Raw genomic sequence first — 16,289 nt, forward strand, 5'->3', positions numbered from 1 at the left:
TTCTCAAATTAGACAAGACAAATTTTATTGGTCATCTGATGGGACAAATTCTTTTAGTCACAGAAGTATGTCAATGCATGATTGTCTTCCTGGTCCCTTCCCATTACCTGCTTGTACTTGCATGAAATACTTTCTCGTTAATAATGTATAAGATGTGCGTATTATGTCATTTCAATTTCTGCTAATACCATTCAATGTTTATAGGTGATGACGGTCACCAGATAATATCATAAATAATAATCTACCCCTTTTTTCTCTTTTCCTTTGCTAAAAATAGGAATTCTTCAGTTTTTAGAATTTCTGTGTTCCCCAGTCCCTTCTCAACTATCTAACTTTTTGGCTTTCTTTGTTCAAAAAACTCACACCACCAGACTTAATTAATACGAATCAGGGTCTGGTTTAATTTCAAATATTATTTCAACATCAAATGGTGTTCCTAAAATTTATGTGAAAAATTAAGATGACAATTAGAATAGTAGAGGATCTTGATTTTTGTTGGTAACTACTGATGTGCAGCTGCACAATAGGCGGTGGCCAACAATTGCAGAAAAAAATTTACAATTCACAAAGGTTTTGGGACGCGGTTGCAGCACAACATTTTGCTATTGCATGCTTTTTCTTAGTAAACGACATGTTGCCTTAATTCTTCTTTTGTTTCTAATTTTTCACCCTCGTAAATGAGAATACAACTATCCCACATCTCTCTTGGGGGTTAGGGGAGTTTGGTAGATAAGTCCCTGGACGTCCTCACAAGTTGCCGACTTTTGAGGATTGTTCGGGGATTAGGTTTATTTGTGAAATTCTTGTGGCTTCATAAGAAGATGAAAGAAAAAAACATTGCAGGGGGCTTCTGGGGTTGGTGGGGGTTCTTTAACACTTAGTAGCAGCTTTTTCCTGTGAGGTTTGGCTTTTGAGGATTGTTCGGGGATTAGGTTTATTTGCGAAATTCTTGTGGCTTCATAAGAAGATGAAAGAAAAAACATTGCAGGGGGCTTCTAGGGTTGGTGGGGGTTCTTTAACACTTAGCAGCAGCCGCCCTATAGGCTGTCCCTGTAAGATCCCGAAAACACCACAATTCTATGTCACCAGGGCCAAACAGTTCTTTGGAATCCCAAAATTTTGACTTCAAATCTTAATGAAAGTAGTACCAGCCCGATAGTGTCCATGATGCATTTGGCATTTGGCATTTTTTTTTTTTTTTTTTTAGGACATAGCCAATTTTTGCTGTTATGATTCCCAATACATCTTGACCAAAATAGGGAAAAAAAAAACCACAAAGTATCCCTGTTTCCATCTGATAACGATACAATGAACCATGTGATTTTTGTTCTACTATCTATTAAAACAAAAGCCACTCTATTGTCTTACATAACCATGTCTAAGGTCATATTAAAAAGGCCATAGCTAATTTTGTGTGGTTGAGTTAAGTCTAGTTGAGTTAAGTTTTGCCTTAATCAATTTGAGTCTTGATTTAATTTTACCAAACTTGAACTCGACGAGTTTTCAATGTAAAGTTTGAACTTGAGTTCGACCTTAGTCAAGTTTGAACTCGAGCTCAAGCTTAAAAAATAAAAGATAATTATTTTATTTCTAAAAAATGAATAAAATAGTAATTTTTCTTGATAAATAATAAAATATTAGGAATATATATATGTATATATATAATTGAACTGACATGCGAATTAGCGAATTGAATATTTTTGAACTTGAGTTTGACTTGATCAATTCGAATTCAACTCAAGTTTGATGTTGATTGAATTCAAGTTGATCTTTAACTCGAACTGCTCGTGACCCGACTCGTATGCAGCCTTACGTGGAACATCATGCCAAACCAAGAAAGAGTGGCAACAAAGGTACCTTAGCTACGTAAACAAAACTAGTCGAACTACATGTGTGTGGCACGTGAGACTTATTATCATGCATGCAAAAAAAAAAACTAATAATAATAATAATAATAAATAAAAAGTTAATGAGAGCTAAGGCTGTGTTTGGTAAAGGGGTTCAACTTTCTATTTGGGAATGGGAAAACGAACCAAAATTTATGAGCTCACAAGAATGTATGCAAGTCTTTCAATCCTCTTTGGTTTTCTGCAAAATGAGCTCATAATGCATGTGGAACATTATGCTGGACCAGGAAGCGGTGAGCGACAACAAAGGCAGCTTAGCTAGGTAAACAAAACTACTCCCGCAAGATGTGAAGGGCACGTGGACATATTATCATGCATGCAAACAGAAATTGGTAAAGGGATTTCAACTTTCCACTACAAGAATGGTAGCTCAAGCGGTACCAGGAAACATCCCAAGATCCCTTATACAAGGGATCAGGGATCGAATGTTGGGGAGGTCCCCCTCCCAGCACTACCACGGCCCTAATTTGAGACGGTGTCGAGGCGGACAAATATATAATTGACCTCCACAGAAATCATACCAAGCTTTTTGTTTAATCAATCAGCAATGGAATTGATTCGTGAGAAGTGTTTGGAAAAAATTTAAAGTTGCTAGGACCAAAAATTTTATAAAAAAAGTTAATTCCCCTAAGTGTTTGGAAAGAAAAAACCCGTTGAAGTACATTTTTCCCACTCTCTCGATCTTTCTTCCAAGATGTTGAAAAGTGTTTCAAGAAATCCACAGTTTTAGCCTCTAATCAGCTAAAGTATCTATTTATCAAACGTGGGTGACCAATAACATTGATTACGTTCCTCCACATGATCATCATTTATAATTAAAACACGTCCTGATCATCATTATATACTGTATTACGTTTCAATTAGTGATGTTTTGCTTTAGGGGTATAGGATCAAGAATGGATATCAAGTTTAATGATATCCATCCCACTTGTTATATGCGGTGAAATATTAAAGGAAATATTAATTTGAAGGAAATAAGATTGTTAAAATATATTATCTTTTATCATCCTTTGTAACTTAATTTTCAAATCTTCTTCCAAACATTCTATCGAAGGGCTAAAGGAGAAGTTGACTGCACAACCGAACACATTGACCCTGTCCCACACCTACCACACCTTAGAAGTGTGGGTTTGTTTGGATTGAGATAATTTCAAATAAAATAACTTATTATTTCACAAATTTTAATCACCTTTTTATCTTTCTAATCACCTTTTCATCTCACATACATCACATCATAAAAAGTGTTACAGTAATTATCTCAAATAAATCATTCAAATAAACTCATATCCAAACAAGTAGTGCATATTTTGAAAAAAATTACCCGAATCATCTCTTATATATTCCTAATGATAATTTTTTATCCCCCAACATCAAAATGAATGATATTAGTGTCTAACAATTAAAAAATGCTTATTTTTTTTTTTATCATAGTCAGTCAAATTTTGATTGGAATAAATCATGGACATTTCATGTTATCAATATTTAAAGAACAAATTTAACAACTCATTTAATGTTGATCCAATTTCTCAATTATTCTTAAACACAAAAAGTGAAATTGGGTCAATTCACTCAATTGTTGACCCAATTTTTCTAAAACACCTTCTTCTCCGTCCCTCCTCTTCTCTCTCTCTCTTCTTCTTCTTCTTCTTCTTCTTCTTCTTTTTTATCCATCCATCACCCCTTCCCCCCTCCATCTTCCTCTCCCTCTTAAATTTTCGTCTCTACTACCTCCCTTATTTTCTCTTTCCTCTTCCCTACCCCTACCTCTTCTGCTTAACTCTCGTTTTCCCCTTTGCTCCCCTTCCTCCTATTTAGTCTCGCGACTAGATGGGAAAAAAAGGGGAGAAGGAGGAGACACAGGGGTTGCGGAGAACAAGTAGGGAAAGGAAAAAGTAGGGAACATGGTGGAGGTGGAAAGAGGGGGGAGTGGGCGAGACTAGAGGAATTGGAGGCGAAAAAAGGGTGGCAGGTAAAGAGAAGGAGGGAGAAGAGAAAGAAGATGAGGGAAAGAAGAGGAGGTAGAGGCAGAAGGACAAAAAGTAGAAACGAAGAGTGAGAGAGGGCCAAGAACACTGGAACAGTGGTAGCGATGGTGAAAGTGGGAACAGTAGTGATAGAATAGAGAAATAATGACATAGTTTCGGGTATGAGAAATTAGAGTTTGGATGAAGAAAAATAGATAAAATTAGTGAATTAAGTGAAATATTGGGCTATTATTAAGTGAATTGACATATTTGCCTTTAAATATCGACAAGATGTTATTTTCATGACTTATTTCGACCAAAATTTGATTAAAAATGTGACTATAAATAAAACAAGAACGTTTTTTTATTTAATAAGAACCAAAATCACTCAATTTTTTTTTTGAAAGACTAAAATTTATCATCGATCATTGATATGTGAGGAAGGATTTGTGCAAAATTTTCATACATTTTCTAATATGTTTGGCTTTACCAGTTTTTTTAAATCCAAGAAAGAAAGTAATCTTATAGTAAAGCTGTGGTCCGGTATTCTTCCTTTTACAGTTTTTGTTTGCTTGAATATTCCTTTATGGAGTGGTTGAATCATTGTTGCTTGCCTTTTACTCCCTCAAGTCATCATAACCGACTTAAACATCCATGCATATAATAAAATGGAAAAAAAGATTAATAAAAGAAAAGGCACAACCACTCCAGCTTTGCTCGGGCACCACAAATATATACTACATATATTCCATGAAAAGTGAGAAAAGCTACTTATTTGCTCATTCTCAAGAGGCTCAACATCCCAAACCCAAAAAATCACAGCCATGAATGCTCCCACGGGAGTGTGCAAAAGGCAAGACAGATCTAAAACTGATGACAACCATCAGACACACGATGAAGATCAGATGGCGCTGATTCCAGGCCTACCAAACCACCTTGCACATCTTTGCCTCTCAGCCCTTTGCCCTTCCCTCCTCAATTCAGTTTGCCAATCTTGGCGCCGGTTCATATATTCCCCAAGCTTCCCTCCATTCTTCTCCCTCTATGCCCTTCTTTCCTCAACTTCATCAACCTCGAACTCGGTTGAATTCTTCTGCTTCGACCCCATTTCATTAGCATGGGAATCTCTCCCCAGCCCACCGTCCAATCCACCCCTGAAGCTCCTCCACCGCCATTCATCTTTCATATCAAGAATCCTCCCGATTCAGTCCCTAACTGTTTCTGGTCGGTTAGTTCTCATTGCCGCGACTAATGACAAGTTCCTTCCTGCCTTCCATCGTCCGTTAGGCTTCGACCCTCTATCGAACAAGTGGTTTTTCGGCCCTCCACTTCTCACCCCGCGCAGATGGTGCATCACTGGCTCAGCTGATGGAGCAATCTACGTCGTAAGCGGCGTCGGATCGAACTACAGAGGGGATGTAGCAAGGTCTGTGGAGAAATGGGATATGAAGAAAAAGGAAACTGAATGGAATTGGCAACAAATGGCAGCACTGAAAGATGGGAGATACAGTAGAGAAGCTGTTGAAGCTGTCGGATACAATGGGAAGCTATGCATTGTTAACGTTAAAGGGAATGCTATTAAAGAAGCTGCTGCTTACAATATCATGACGAATCAGTGGGAGGTGATGCCTGAGGGGATGCGTGGAGGATGGAATGGACCAACTGCGACGGACGATGGAGGACTAATGTATGTGGTGGACGAGACAACCGGGGTTTTAAGCAGGTATACATCTGAGAGTGATCACTGGGAGGAGTTGATTGAATCGGAGTTTTTGAAAGGTGCTGATCAAATAGCTGCTGGAAGAGGAAGAGTTTGCGCAGTTTGCGCTGATGGTGCACGTATTGCTGTGGTGGATGTGGTGGATAAACCAGCAAGAATTTGGATAGTGAATCCCCCACCTAAGATGGAAGCTGTTGCTGTTCATATATTGCCAAGGATGATCCGACCAGATTATGATTAGACTAATGTTGAAAAACTGGGCATTGATTAATCTGATTAGTAATTATGAAAGAAGATGAACAAGAAACAACATATATATATATACGACCAAAAAGAAAAAGAAAAAGAAAAAGAAAAAGAGTGTGTTTCGAGCTCATAATGTTTATCTAGTGCCCTTAACTGGTCGTAAAGGTTGTACCTCATGATCTTTCCCCTACAGAATTAGTGTGTTGTAATTCTGGGGAATTTTATAATGTATTACGTTAAATTTTACATAAATATGTATGTCATTTGTTTATTAATATTTCTTCAATCTTGTGGTTTAGAAGGAACATCCAAATTAATCTGATGGACTAATTAACTTGAAGAGTAGCAATGCCCTCGCCACGGTGTTGGAGGTAATTATAGTAGTGTATTCTGCTGTCTGAAATCCTGTACTAGAACTGTATGAAGAGCTTCAGGGAAAAATTTGTTTAATTTTCGGTTATCCTCATGACAAAAAGTTAGAAGAGTCATGACTCAGATATTTTGTAATATCCTTCCATTTTTTTTGGAAAAAAATCAGGGAAATTTACCTTGGTTTTTAATCATCTTCATTGCCTACAGCAAAAGAAAAAAAAAACCCTTTTTTTCCGAGGTCAGAAAATCATCATCCTTCTTCAAAAAAAAAAGTTTGGAAAGATGAACTTGACCATCTTTTATGGACCCTTGCATCGGAAGGAATATCTCTCTTTTGGACATGTATGCGTATCTTCAAACAGTATCATGTTCCTCAGTAGACATTCATTGGGTATATGGCATGATCATCATACTTCTGTTTCATGAGCAAGTGGGGGCAAAAGGTTTATGAAATAATTGATCAATTCAAGAAACATTTTCAATAAAGTAATCTTAGCTTGATTATGTGAATATCTCTGCAATAATAATAAAACCTCTGTAAATGTTAACTTTATCTGCGTTCAAATTTACCCTTATCTCTATTATTAATTAGCCGTTGTCTCTGTTATCAATTGATACAAATCTTACTCAACCAAAATCACCTCCTTTCAATTCTCGCATTCTCCCTTAGTAACGATTTTTTTTTTTACTTCCAATTATACATATATCTGCATAAAACACTTTTTATTACATATTACATAAAATAGTTATATCCACTTGCACTGTTTTTGTGATTCTTTCAATTAAAAATATTTTTTGACAAGTTACACACGCATCATCAAACGTGCTTGGATAGCTAGTTATGATAAATCCAGCCTGATAGTTAGCTCAAGCAAGCAACTTTGTTTGCGTCCCTGCCAACCTTTAAGCTGCTGGATTAATGCCAAGCATCAACCCATCTCTTTCTGAAATCACAACATATTGTCTTCACAAATATGGTAATGTAACGTTCTAAAATCGAAACAAAAGGAGCAAACTGTTCATACGAAGTTGCCCTCCATTTTCTGATCAACTCACCCACGTAAAATTATGTAAAGAAATTTGTCCTGCAAGAAAAGAAACACGAAAGAAAAGACCAACAAATCTTGAAACTTCTTGAAGAATAACAAAAGTCAATTTGATGCTTGGACGGACTTTTGTTGATCTTCCAAAACGTAGATAACACGTTAGACCGCATGAAAGGAATTGTAAAGATGCCAAGATGAAAACTTTTTTTTGTTGGGATGCGACAAGAAGAAGTGGTTAATAAAAAGCCAAGCTCAAATGCCTGAAACCTGAACCACTCCAACTCTAGCTTTTGACTCTTTTTCGCAATCCACCATTTATTTTATTCCCCTTCCTTGCTACTCCTACGTTCCTTCTCATATCAAAATTCATACTATAAATTGTCGGACCAAATCTTGGTTGATTTAAGACCCAAATAATTTATAAAGAAATACTTTTGATACAAGTATTTTTAAATTATCAAAAGTTCGACTCATTAAATCACAAAAAATTAGCTATCAAACATCTTTAAAGTACTTTTAGTACTTAAAAGCGCTTTTTTTTTTTTTTTTTTTTTGTAAATGCATAGCAATGCTAACCGGGTCTTTAGAACCTCTTTGTCATTCTCAGTAGGCGTGATTTTGAGATGGAAGTAAGTAGAATTGAGAAAAAGAAACTAAATATTTTTTTCTATAAGGTTTTTTTTTTAAAGATTAAAAGAAATCATGTTAGCCAAAAGCAAAAAAACAAGAATTGTACTTCAATCTTTATATGACGGTCCTTCATTTTTAGTGGGTTTGCAACTATGTCCATCATCAAAAGTTCTTTTTATTTAACCTACTTAGAATTCTATTTTTTTTTTAAATTTCTAGATAATACCTCCATATTTAAACATTTTTATTGGACAATTTGGTAGCAATTTGAGTTCATTTATTTCTCAAATTATAGAAGATGTTCATTCTAACTTCTCAAACTAACTAGTAGTTTCCTTCTACAGCAACACCAAAAGAAAACAACCCTTTAAGTTCTCTCTTTTATGGCACTATATTTAGAAAATGCTTACATTGATGTCTTGTTTTCATCACAAGTGATATACATCATATCTTATTCGACAGATTGCTGGCTTATGCAGTTTTAGACGTCACCACATACGAAATTTATTAACACATATGTACTAAGTGTGTAGGGGTGTTGCCGAGACCGTTCTTTTTTTCCTGATGTGGCAAAATATTATTGGACAATTTGTGGTCGTCCTTGCATGTATTTGTGCAAAAAAAAAAAAAAATCCAAAATGCTGAGACCGTTGTCTTTGTAAATGAATGATACATTTATTGTCTTCATTTTGGTGGTATACGATTGGACCACTTTACCATTTCTGTTCCGCCTTTTCCCATCTGTATTGGGAAGTGATTGTCATCATTGCAATAACTCAGTTTAGTTGACTATCAGGACAAATGTATTCCAGTTTTGCCCTCCCATTATATTTTTCTTACCAGCCACAACGAATTGGTTTGCACTTGTCAAGAGGTCAATTTTTATTTACACTTGGGTCAAAACCATCATTCCTTCACTGTCGACGGCTATTGAAAGAAGGACTCTGGCAATTTCTTTTGTTCTGTCCAACCCACCGCAATTTCTTTGTTCTGCCCAAGCCACCGCTGCCGGTAAAGCTATGGATTGTTGCTGGGATTTTCTACTTATGCTAATGGTTAGTGATATCTTAAGTTTTTGCAGTCCTTTTTTGTATCATTCCTTTTTTGTTTTCTTCGGTTCTTACTTTCTCTTTTATTGCTCTATTCCTCCGAAGCTTCTTCTTCATTTTGCTCTCCTTCATAAAGATTGGTCAGGTAAGCTTTTCCTTTTACTGAACTATTCCTTCTATAATGCTGTTTATTCCGATATGTTTTTTGCTTGGTCATTCGTAGACTAACTCAGTCGTATTTACTTTGTTTATGGGTGTTTTGTATTTTGTCGTTGCGTTAAGGTAAGCCTATTTTTAATTTTGTGTGTTCTTTGATTCTTTTTTCTACCTTTTAATTGTCCATTATTTGTTCTTATTTATGTTTTGCGTTTTTCCTCTGTTTCCTCTTCACCTTTTGTATGCACCTTTCTTCGTCAGTGGTTGCTGTAAGGAACTTTCTTTCTTCGTCATCTTCTTTTATATCTGCAGCTTGTATTGTTTCACGTTAGCTGATCATTCTTTTTTTTTTTTTTTTTTTTTTAGATTTTTGTTAGGGCTAAGTGGTGGAGGCAGTTTAGTACGGGATGGACATGGTCGATTCATCTTCGGGTACTCATGCTTCTTTGGCAATTTGACAAGCTTGGAGCAGGATGGGATGAATATTGTGATTACTAACGAACATCACATGCTACTGCTTCGACATATTGGGAATTTATTCTTTGATGTTATTAATTTTTGTGAATTGCAACAACAAGTTAATCTCAGCTGGACAGTCCCCCTAACAAACCTTCATCTTCAGCAAGATTGTATACATTCATAATACATCTTTATCCTTTTCATTTCATACTAATGTTTCAATCCTACATTATTTATTCCAACAAAAATATTTCTTATGTGCAGCTCGTGCCGATCTACCAATTCATGAAGAAATAGTGACATCTTCACTTCAACCTCATTTCTCACAAGACTCGTCCACTTCAGTATGCTTCTATCAAAGCTTTCACTCAGCCGACCCGTATACATTGGTAAAAAATCCTTATCGTATCTTCCCTTATCATATTTTCCTTAAAATTATTCCCTACCTAACTTATTTCCTTCAACTCAGCTCCCTAACTTTTACTTTTTGAATCAGAAAATCCCACGATTTGTTGACTACTTTCTCAATGAACAAAAAACTCCATTTATAGCTCTCAAAACTGGAGATAACATAACAGAAATTGGAATGAAAGGCAAGCGGCTAAAAAAAAATTGGAAAGCTTCCATTCTTCAACATCAACTCCAACACAATGACGTCCTTATTTTCATTCCAAAATCGAAGACCGTCTTTACTGTTTTAATATTTGACAGCAATGGAGATGAAAAAAATTTCCCTTGATACCCTGTATTTCATATCCATTACTATAATTAGCCAGTTTATTATTATAATTAGTCATTAACTTTTTGTATCTGTAACATTATTCATAAATTATGTTATCCTTATTTATTAATGCTTTGTGACTAATCAATAAACATGGTTTCATAGCTAAAAATACTAAAAAAAAAAAAAAGATAAAAATCAATTATAAATTAACCGTGTTAAGAAGGTATTCAATTGGTGATGGCATGCTTTCAAACGGGAAATTACCCAAAGCTAACCTACTCAAGATTGTGGTCTTATTCTACCTCCGTTCTCCACCGCCGTTCTCCACCGTTCGCATCTTTTCTTTTTAGTTCCACTTGGGAATAATAAAAAGAAGAAGTCCCTTCTGCAGGGGCAACTAGCTCTATTGGAAGAGTGACTTGAGAGAATATTCATTCGTTGGTAGTTGAAAAGGCAAACTCAAGTAATAACTTCATATATAACCGTCATTTAGTTTACCAAAAAATTTATTTATTCAAAAGCAAAAAATTTGCCGCAATATATTTTACCATTATCCAGCATTTCATATCCAATTTATCAAATCATCACCTTCTACCTTATAAATAAAAATTTAGATATAAATGAAATAAATATCAACAACTAACAAACCATTTCTACCGCTTTTCCATTTATAACTTTTAATGCTTGGACCATTCTAACACTTGTCAGCTATGATATACACCACTCTCCTACATTTACTCCTTTCTTGCTTTTACTTTTCATTATATGATTTCAGCTTATTTCACTTCCACACTCAACTCTCACCTTAATAATTTCATATTTATCCTAATCCAAACTCAACAACCTATACAGTTTACATGTTTCTTCTTCGGGGCATAATTGCATTGATCCACCGCGCGTAGCGCGGTCACACCCTCCTAGTAGCAAACTACGTACCAAAAAGTATTGAAGTTAGAATAAAAAAAAAAATTTTTTTAAATTTTTGTTTGGGTGCACATGACAAGGACTCAATACAATTATGTTTTATATGGTTCTGTTCAGTCGTTGTATATATTTAAATTTTTTGTGTATAAATACATCATAATATTATAGTAAATATTTTATTTATATCTATCTCAAATATAATTATATACCAAATAATATAAAAAAATATAATAACCAACGTGCTAGGTTTCAACCGCCCCTAAGACAACAGTATGGAAATCCAATGGGCTGAACCAGTATCCTCAGCTGACTCAAATATCAAGTTAACATCGGAAAGATCAAAATCAAGCACAATGCTACAGCGCCTATAGTTATGGTAACGATATTAGGAAAATCTACAATAGTAGGTTTCTATTACCTTTAGTGACAGATCAAATTTTTTAGCGACTTTTTAAATATTATATTAAACTAATTAATATTAACTTTAGTAACTTTTTAATTAAAACTAGTAAGTATATGCCTGAAAGATAAGTTTTAGTCAGAAATAGAAATTTACACTTTGAGTAATTTAACTTACTTATTATTTGACAAAATTTACTTTTGTTTAAATTAAACTTACTAATACTAAAAGTAAAAAATTTTCATATTTAAGTAAAAAATCACCTTATCACTTATCTCTGGAATTCTGAACCGTTTCAAATTTTAACAAAGAATTCTATCACAATCACAACACTTTTGAATTCAAAACAACAAAAAAGCCTATCTTTTTTTTATCAATACAATTATGTTTTGTATGGTTCTGTTCAGTTGTTGTATATATTTAAATTTTTTGTGCATAAATACATCATAATATTATATTAAATATTTTATTTATATCTATCTCAAATATAATAATAAAATATAATTATACACCAAATAATGTAAAAAATATAATAACCAACGTGGTAGGTTTCAACAGCCCCTACCACAACAGTACGGAAATCCACTGGGCTGAACCAGACTTTAGCCGAATGACAAAAAAGCAATGAATGGAGGAAGGTGCTTTTCTCTATCCAGTATCCTCAGCTGACTCAAATATCAAGTTAACATCGGAAAGATCAAAATCAAAACAAACAAGAAGTGATACAGGTGTCAGTTTCTACTCGGCCCTCCACTAGACACCTTACAAGTTACAACTAGCCTGTCCGGATTCGGGTTGAGATATAATTTCATTGTCCGGATCCAGATTATGCTCGTTTATTCTAATAAAGAAGTGGGTCGAATACGAAATATAGGATTTCAATCTGTATCTGATCTGACTTCGTTTAAATAGATTAATAATTATAAAATATAGATACTTCTTAATACAATAATACTTCTTTTTCCAAATTACCAAACCCTAATATTCCATATAAAATGCATAATTTTGTCGAGTTTTATTTTTGTCAGATAGACCCGAGACCCCACTCGGGACCAGTCGGATCCGGTTCCAAGATTATAAGTATATGACTCGTTGAGTAGACGGTTCGAATCCAAAACGGGTAAATTATAACGGGTTCAAATTCGGAATGTTCAATTTCGATCCGGACTTAAACCGCCTACTTATAACTCACATTTTGGCGCTCGATTGTATTGATCACTCATCTCCTAACATTTCAGTTTTCTTTGATTGCAAGTGAGGTGTATGTTTGAGGAATATAGGTTTTTTTTTTCTATTTAGGCAATTATATTTTCTATCAATTGTATTCATTATGGCATTCGGGGAAAGATATAAAACTTGTGAACCTTTAGAAGAATTTGCAAATTTCACCTAGGGCCTGTTTGGGACCTGAGTTTTTTACCAAGTTTGTTAGTTACTAGTTTTTTAACAACTTTAACTTTCTCTCCCACCCCAATCCACTATATCTTCATCGTCGGCTACCACCTCAGCAGCTGCTTCCGGCGCCGGCCTTCCTTTTTTTTTTTTTGCCTTTCTCTCTCTCCCCCTCTCCTACCCTCCCCCTTTGACCGATCTGCGACCCCTCTCTTTTCTTTTTTCTTTTTTTTTTCTCTCTCTCCCCCTCTCCTTCCCTCCCCTCTCCCCCTCTCCTCCCCCTCCCCTCCCCGGCCACCCTCCCCCTTCCCCTAGCTGCAATTTGGTCATGCGACCAGATCGCATCGGCGATTTGGTCACGCGACCAAAATGGGGGAGAGGGAGATGGAGAAGAGAGGGAGAGAAAAAGGAAAAAAAAAAACCATGGCTGCTGGTTCTCTGGCTTCGGGAGGGAGAGGGAGAGGGGGAGGGTGAAGGGGAGTAGAGGGGGAGAGGGGAGCAGAGAGGGAGAGGGACAAGAGGGGAAGAGAAAAAGGAAAAAAAAAATTTGGACCATGGCTGCTGGTTCTTCAACGCCAGAGGCAGAGGTGGCGGGGGAGGGAAGGGGGAGGGGGAAAGAAGAAGAACAAGAAGAGAGGAAAGAAAGAAAAAAAGAAAAGGAAAAAAAAGGTTTTCATCTTAAAAAATTTTTCCAAAAACTTCTACAGTGCATTACAGTAAAGTTTTAGACAAATTTCCAAAAAACTCAAGTGTCAAATGGGGCTCTATCGCTCTAGTTTGACAAGATATACAGGGAGTTCAAACGTCATCTAGTACATCACAAGGAAGCATAATGCTTCCTTGTTTTTAAAAAATCTCAGATAGTGCAATAGTGCACTTATCTAGTTTGGAATTTCATTCCCTAACCCCATATACAAGTTCCTTTGGACTCCTTTCCTCCATTGTGTAGAATCAATCCGCTTGCACTTGTCTAGTTTAGAGGATCACCTCCCAATCTCCGTACAAATCCCATTGGGCTCCTCTTCCCCATGGTGTAGGATTGGTGCAGGATTAGTGTAGAAGCAGTGTAGAATGTTACTGTTGTCCTAAAAAAAAAAAAAAGATATACTGTAAGGTAGAATTAAAACTGTCGGGCCGAAGTAGCAAAGTATGCTTAAAAATCTACTGCATATATTGATAAACCACTGCTAAAAGGACGCACATTAGGCCAGTTTATGATCTGGCCTAGTGAATCCATAATATTGGGTCATCTCTATGGATAGCCGCCTAAAAATGCAATACGTACTCGTTTCCATGCACAAACTTTTGTGGACTTACGAGGTACGGGCTGTAGTGCAAAATCAACACCTTTTTTGGGTTTTCTACCAAAGAAAAAAAAGAAAAAGAAGAAAAATGCCCGTTAGCTTTTACAATGCGCCTTAGATAATAGATAGTAGATGAAAAGTGAAAATTTCCAGTGGTAAAGAAACAACCCATGCGCTTATTAATTTTGCTCACAAGACAGTAATTCACAACAGCTAGAATTTCATCAGTTGTGTGGTTTTTATTGACTATTCGGTCATCTAAAACAATTTTTAAACATTTTCTCTTCAATGTTTCACCAGCTAGCAATTGTTAGAAAAGGGGAAAAAAATGGGGGTTTAAGACTGAAAAACAAAAGCTGTAAAACTCATCTTGCAACAATAGTTATATTTGTTAATTTTCTCTCCAAGTATGTGCTTCTATATGGATAAGACATGGACTTGCATATAAAGAAGGGGTAATTTTAGAAATAGCTGGACTTGGAAAAATATCACCTGCCTCCCTAATATTTAATTTTTTGTAACATTATCAGCTTACTTTAAAATATATTGTTGAAAAACTCATTCGCGGGTAGAGAATATATTTTCATTCCAATATTACCCTTTTCCAGTAAACCATTTTAGTTTCATAAGAAATCTAATTAGTCCCTTTACTTTTGAAATTAACTCTGTTGATATAATTTTTTAATTAGGAAGTACATGGGTTAACAAGGTTTAAAGATCTATTAATAATTTTTGTGTTGTTAGTCCACACAAGAAATATAGTGAAATTTTGGGATTCTAAATAATTTAGAAAATCCATAAAGTTATCTGAGAATTTTACAATGAAAAAAAATAACATTTTGCACTTTAAAAGCACCTCATATAAGTTTCTAAATATATATTTAAGAAATTATATTTTTCAAGCCATTGATCTAGGCAAACAATAGGAAATTCAAAAAACTTTTGCGTAATTTATAAACCTTTAAATTCATTCGCAAGCATCTTTTGAATTAAAAAATAAAATTTGCCATTGAAAAACCCTCAAATGATTATGTAATCATAAATATTTCATTTTTTTTCTAGTTTTCAAGTCATCAATCTAAACAAGAAATTTAGAAAATTTTAAAAATTGTCAAAATTTGAAAAAATTCCTCAAATAGATTGAAAACACTTCACAATAAAGGAATAGTCTTTTTGGCTTGAAAACACATTGAATATATTTCTAAAACAAATTTTTTAATGTCAAAATACCTATTGTTATATTGTGTTTATAAAAATTACACATTTATACAATTTGTCCTTATTTTCAACTTTCTATTACATATATTCAATTTTGAAAAAAAAAAATTAGGACAATAAAGGGCATTTTTGGAATGAAAACATCCATTCTATTCAATAATGAGTTTTTAAATAATATATTTTGAAATTGGTTGACAATGTTACAAAAAGTTAAAAGTAGGGCGGCAAGTGATTTTTGCTAAGTAAAATTGTCACAAACCTCAGGGGTGATTTCTGAAATTATCCCCATAAAGAATTCTAGTACACTCAATTGGTCAATTGTATTTTGGTTAATTATCTCTTGGGTTTTTCAAGTTTGATCTTTTAACTCGATTAGGACGGCCCTGCCTCTTGTTAAATCAAAGGCCACAACAACAAATCTTCCCCAGCAATGTCCAGTAGCTTCCCAATTTCAGCAAATTTGACACAGAAACTATGGTCCGGCTAAAGCACCGACTCCTTCCAGAAAAGTTATTCAGACATGTTAAAACACAATTTGTTTTAATCAGCTTTCATGGTAGAAATATCCAAGCGCAACTATTTTAATTTGTTAATGACTGTATCCATTTACAAAACTATGGAACAACTGAGAACACACATCTTTTATATATATATATATATATATATATATATATATATATATATATATACACACGAAAAAGTTTGGATAAGTTCGATTTCGGTCACTACCACGAGTCAAGACATATCTCGAGAACCATAGATCACTTACAAATTGCCT

At 34.9% G+C, this 16,289-nt stretch overlaps 2 protein-coding genes across 7 annotated transcripts; both read left to right on the forward strand.

Annotated features, from left to right (window-relative positions):
• Positions 1–4,541: 4,541 nt before the first annotated feature.
• Positions 4,542–6,114, forward strand: LOC113727028 (F-box/kelch-repeat protein SKIP25). Its single transcript, XM_027250985.2, has one exon. The coding sequence runs from the start codon at positions 4,696–4,698 to the stop codon at positions 5,830–5,832; it is 1,137 nt and encodes a 378-aa protein (XP_027106786.1). The 5' UTR covers positions 4,542–4,695; the 3' UTR covers positions 5,833–6,114.
• Positions 6,115–8,591: 2,477 nt separating this feature from the next.
• Positions 8,592–10,400, forward strand: LOC113722922 (uncharacterized). Of its 6 annotated transcripts, none has more exons than XR_011839249.1 (5): positions 8,592–8,940; positions 9,040–9,359; positions 9,457–9,719; positions 9,814–9,938; positions 10,046–10,400. XR_011839249.1 is itself a non-coding variant. In XM_027246158.2 (5 exons), exons 1-5 carry the CDS (start codon positions 8,905–8,907, stop codon positions 10,286–10,288), a joined length of 696 nt encoding a protein of 231 aa, XP_027101959.1. In that variant the 5' UTR covers positions 8,592–8,904; the 3' UTR covers positions 10,289–10,400. The 6 variants fall into 6 exon arrangements, 1 of the variants encoding a protein (XP_027101959.1); XR_011839246.1 differs by having other exon boundaries at positions 9,040–9,079; XM_027246158.2 differs by having other exon boundaries at positions 9,040–9,079; positions 9,468–9,719.
• The last annotated feature ends 5,889 nt before the right edge of the window (positions 10,401–16,289 follow it).

Source organism: Coffea arabica, chromosome 2c (assembly GCF_036785885.1).
Source record: "Coffea arabica cultivar ET-39 chromosome 2c, Coffea Arabica ET-39 HiFi, whole genome shotgun sequence".
NCBI classification, from domain to species: domain Eukaryota; kingdom Viridiplantae; phylum Streptophyta; class Magnoliopsida; order Gentianales; family Rubiaceae; genus Coffea; species Coffea arabica.

Excerpts from the sequence above, each read along its gene's own strand:
- LOC113722922 (XM_027246158.2), top strand. The coding sequence starts at position 8,905 with ATGGATTGTTGCTGGGATTTTCTACTTATGCTAATG. Across the intron at positions 9,080-9,467 it reads CCTTCATAAAGATTGGTCAG|GGCTAAGTGGTGGAGGCAGT; the intron begins GTAAGCTTTTCC and ends GATTTTTGTTAG. Across the intron at positions 9,939-10,045 it reads CAGCCGACCCGTATACATTG|AAAATCCCACGATTTGTTGA; the intron begins GTAAAAAATCCT and ends TTTTTGAATCAG.
- LOC113727028 (XM_027250985.2), top strand. The coding sequence starts at position 4,696 with ATGAATGCTCCCACGGGAGTGTGCAAAAGGCAAGACAGATCTAAAACT.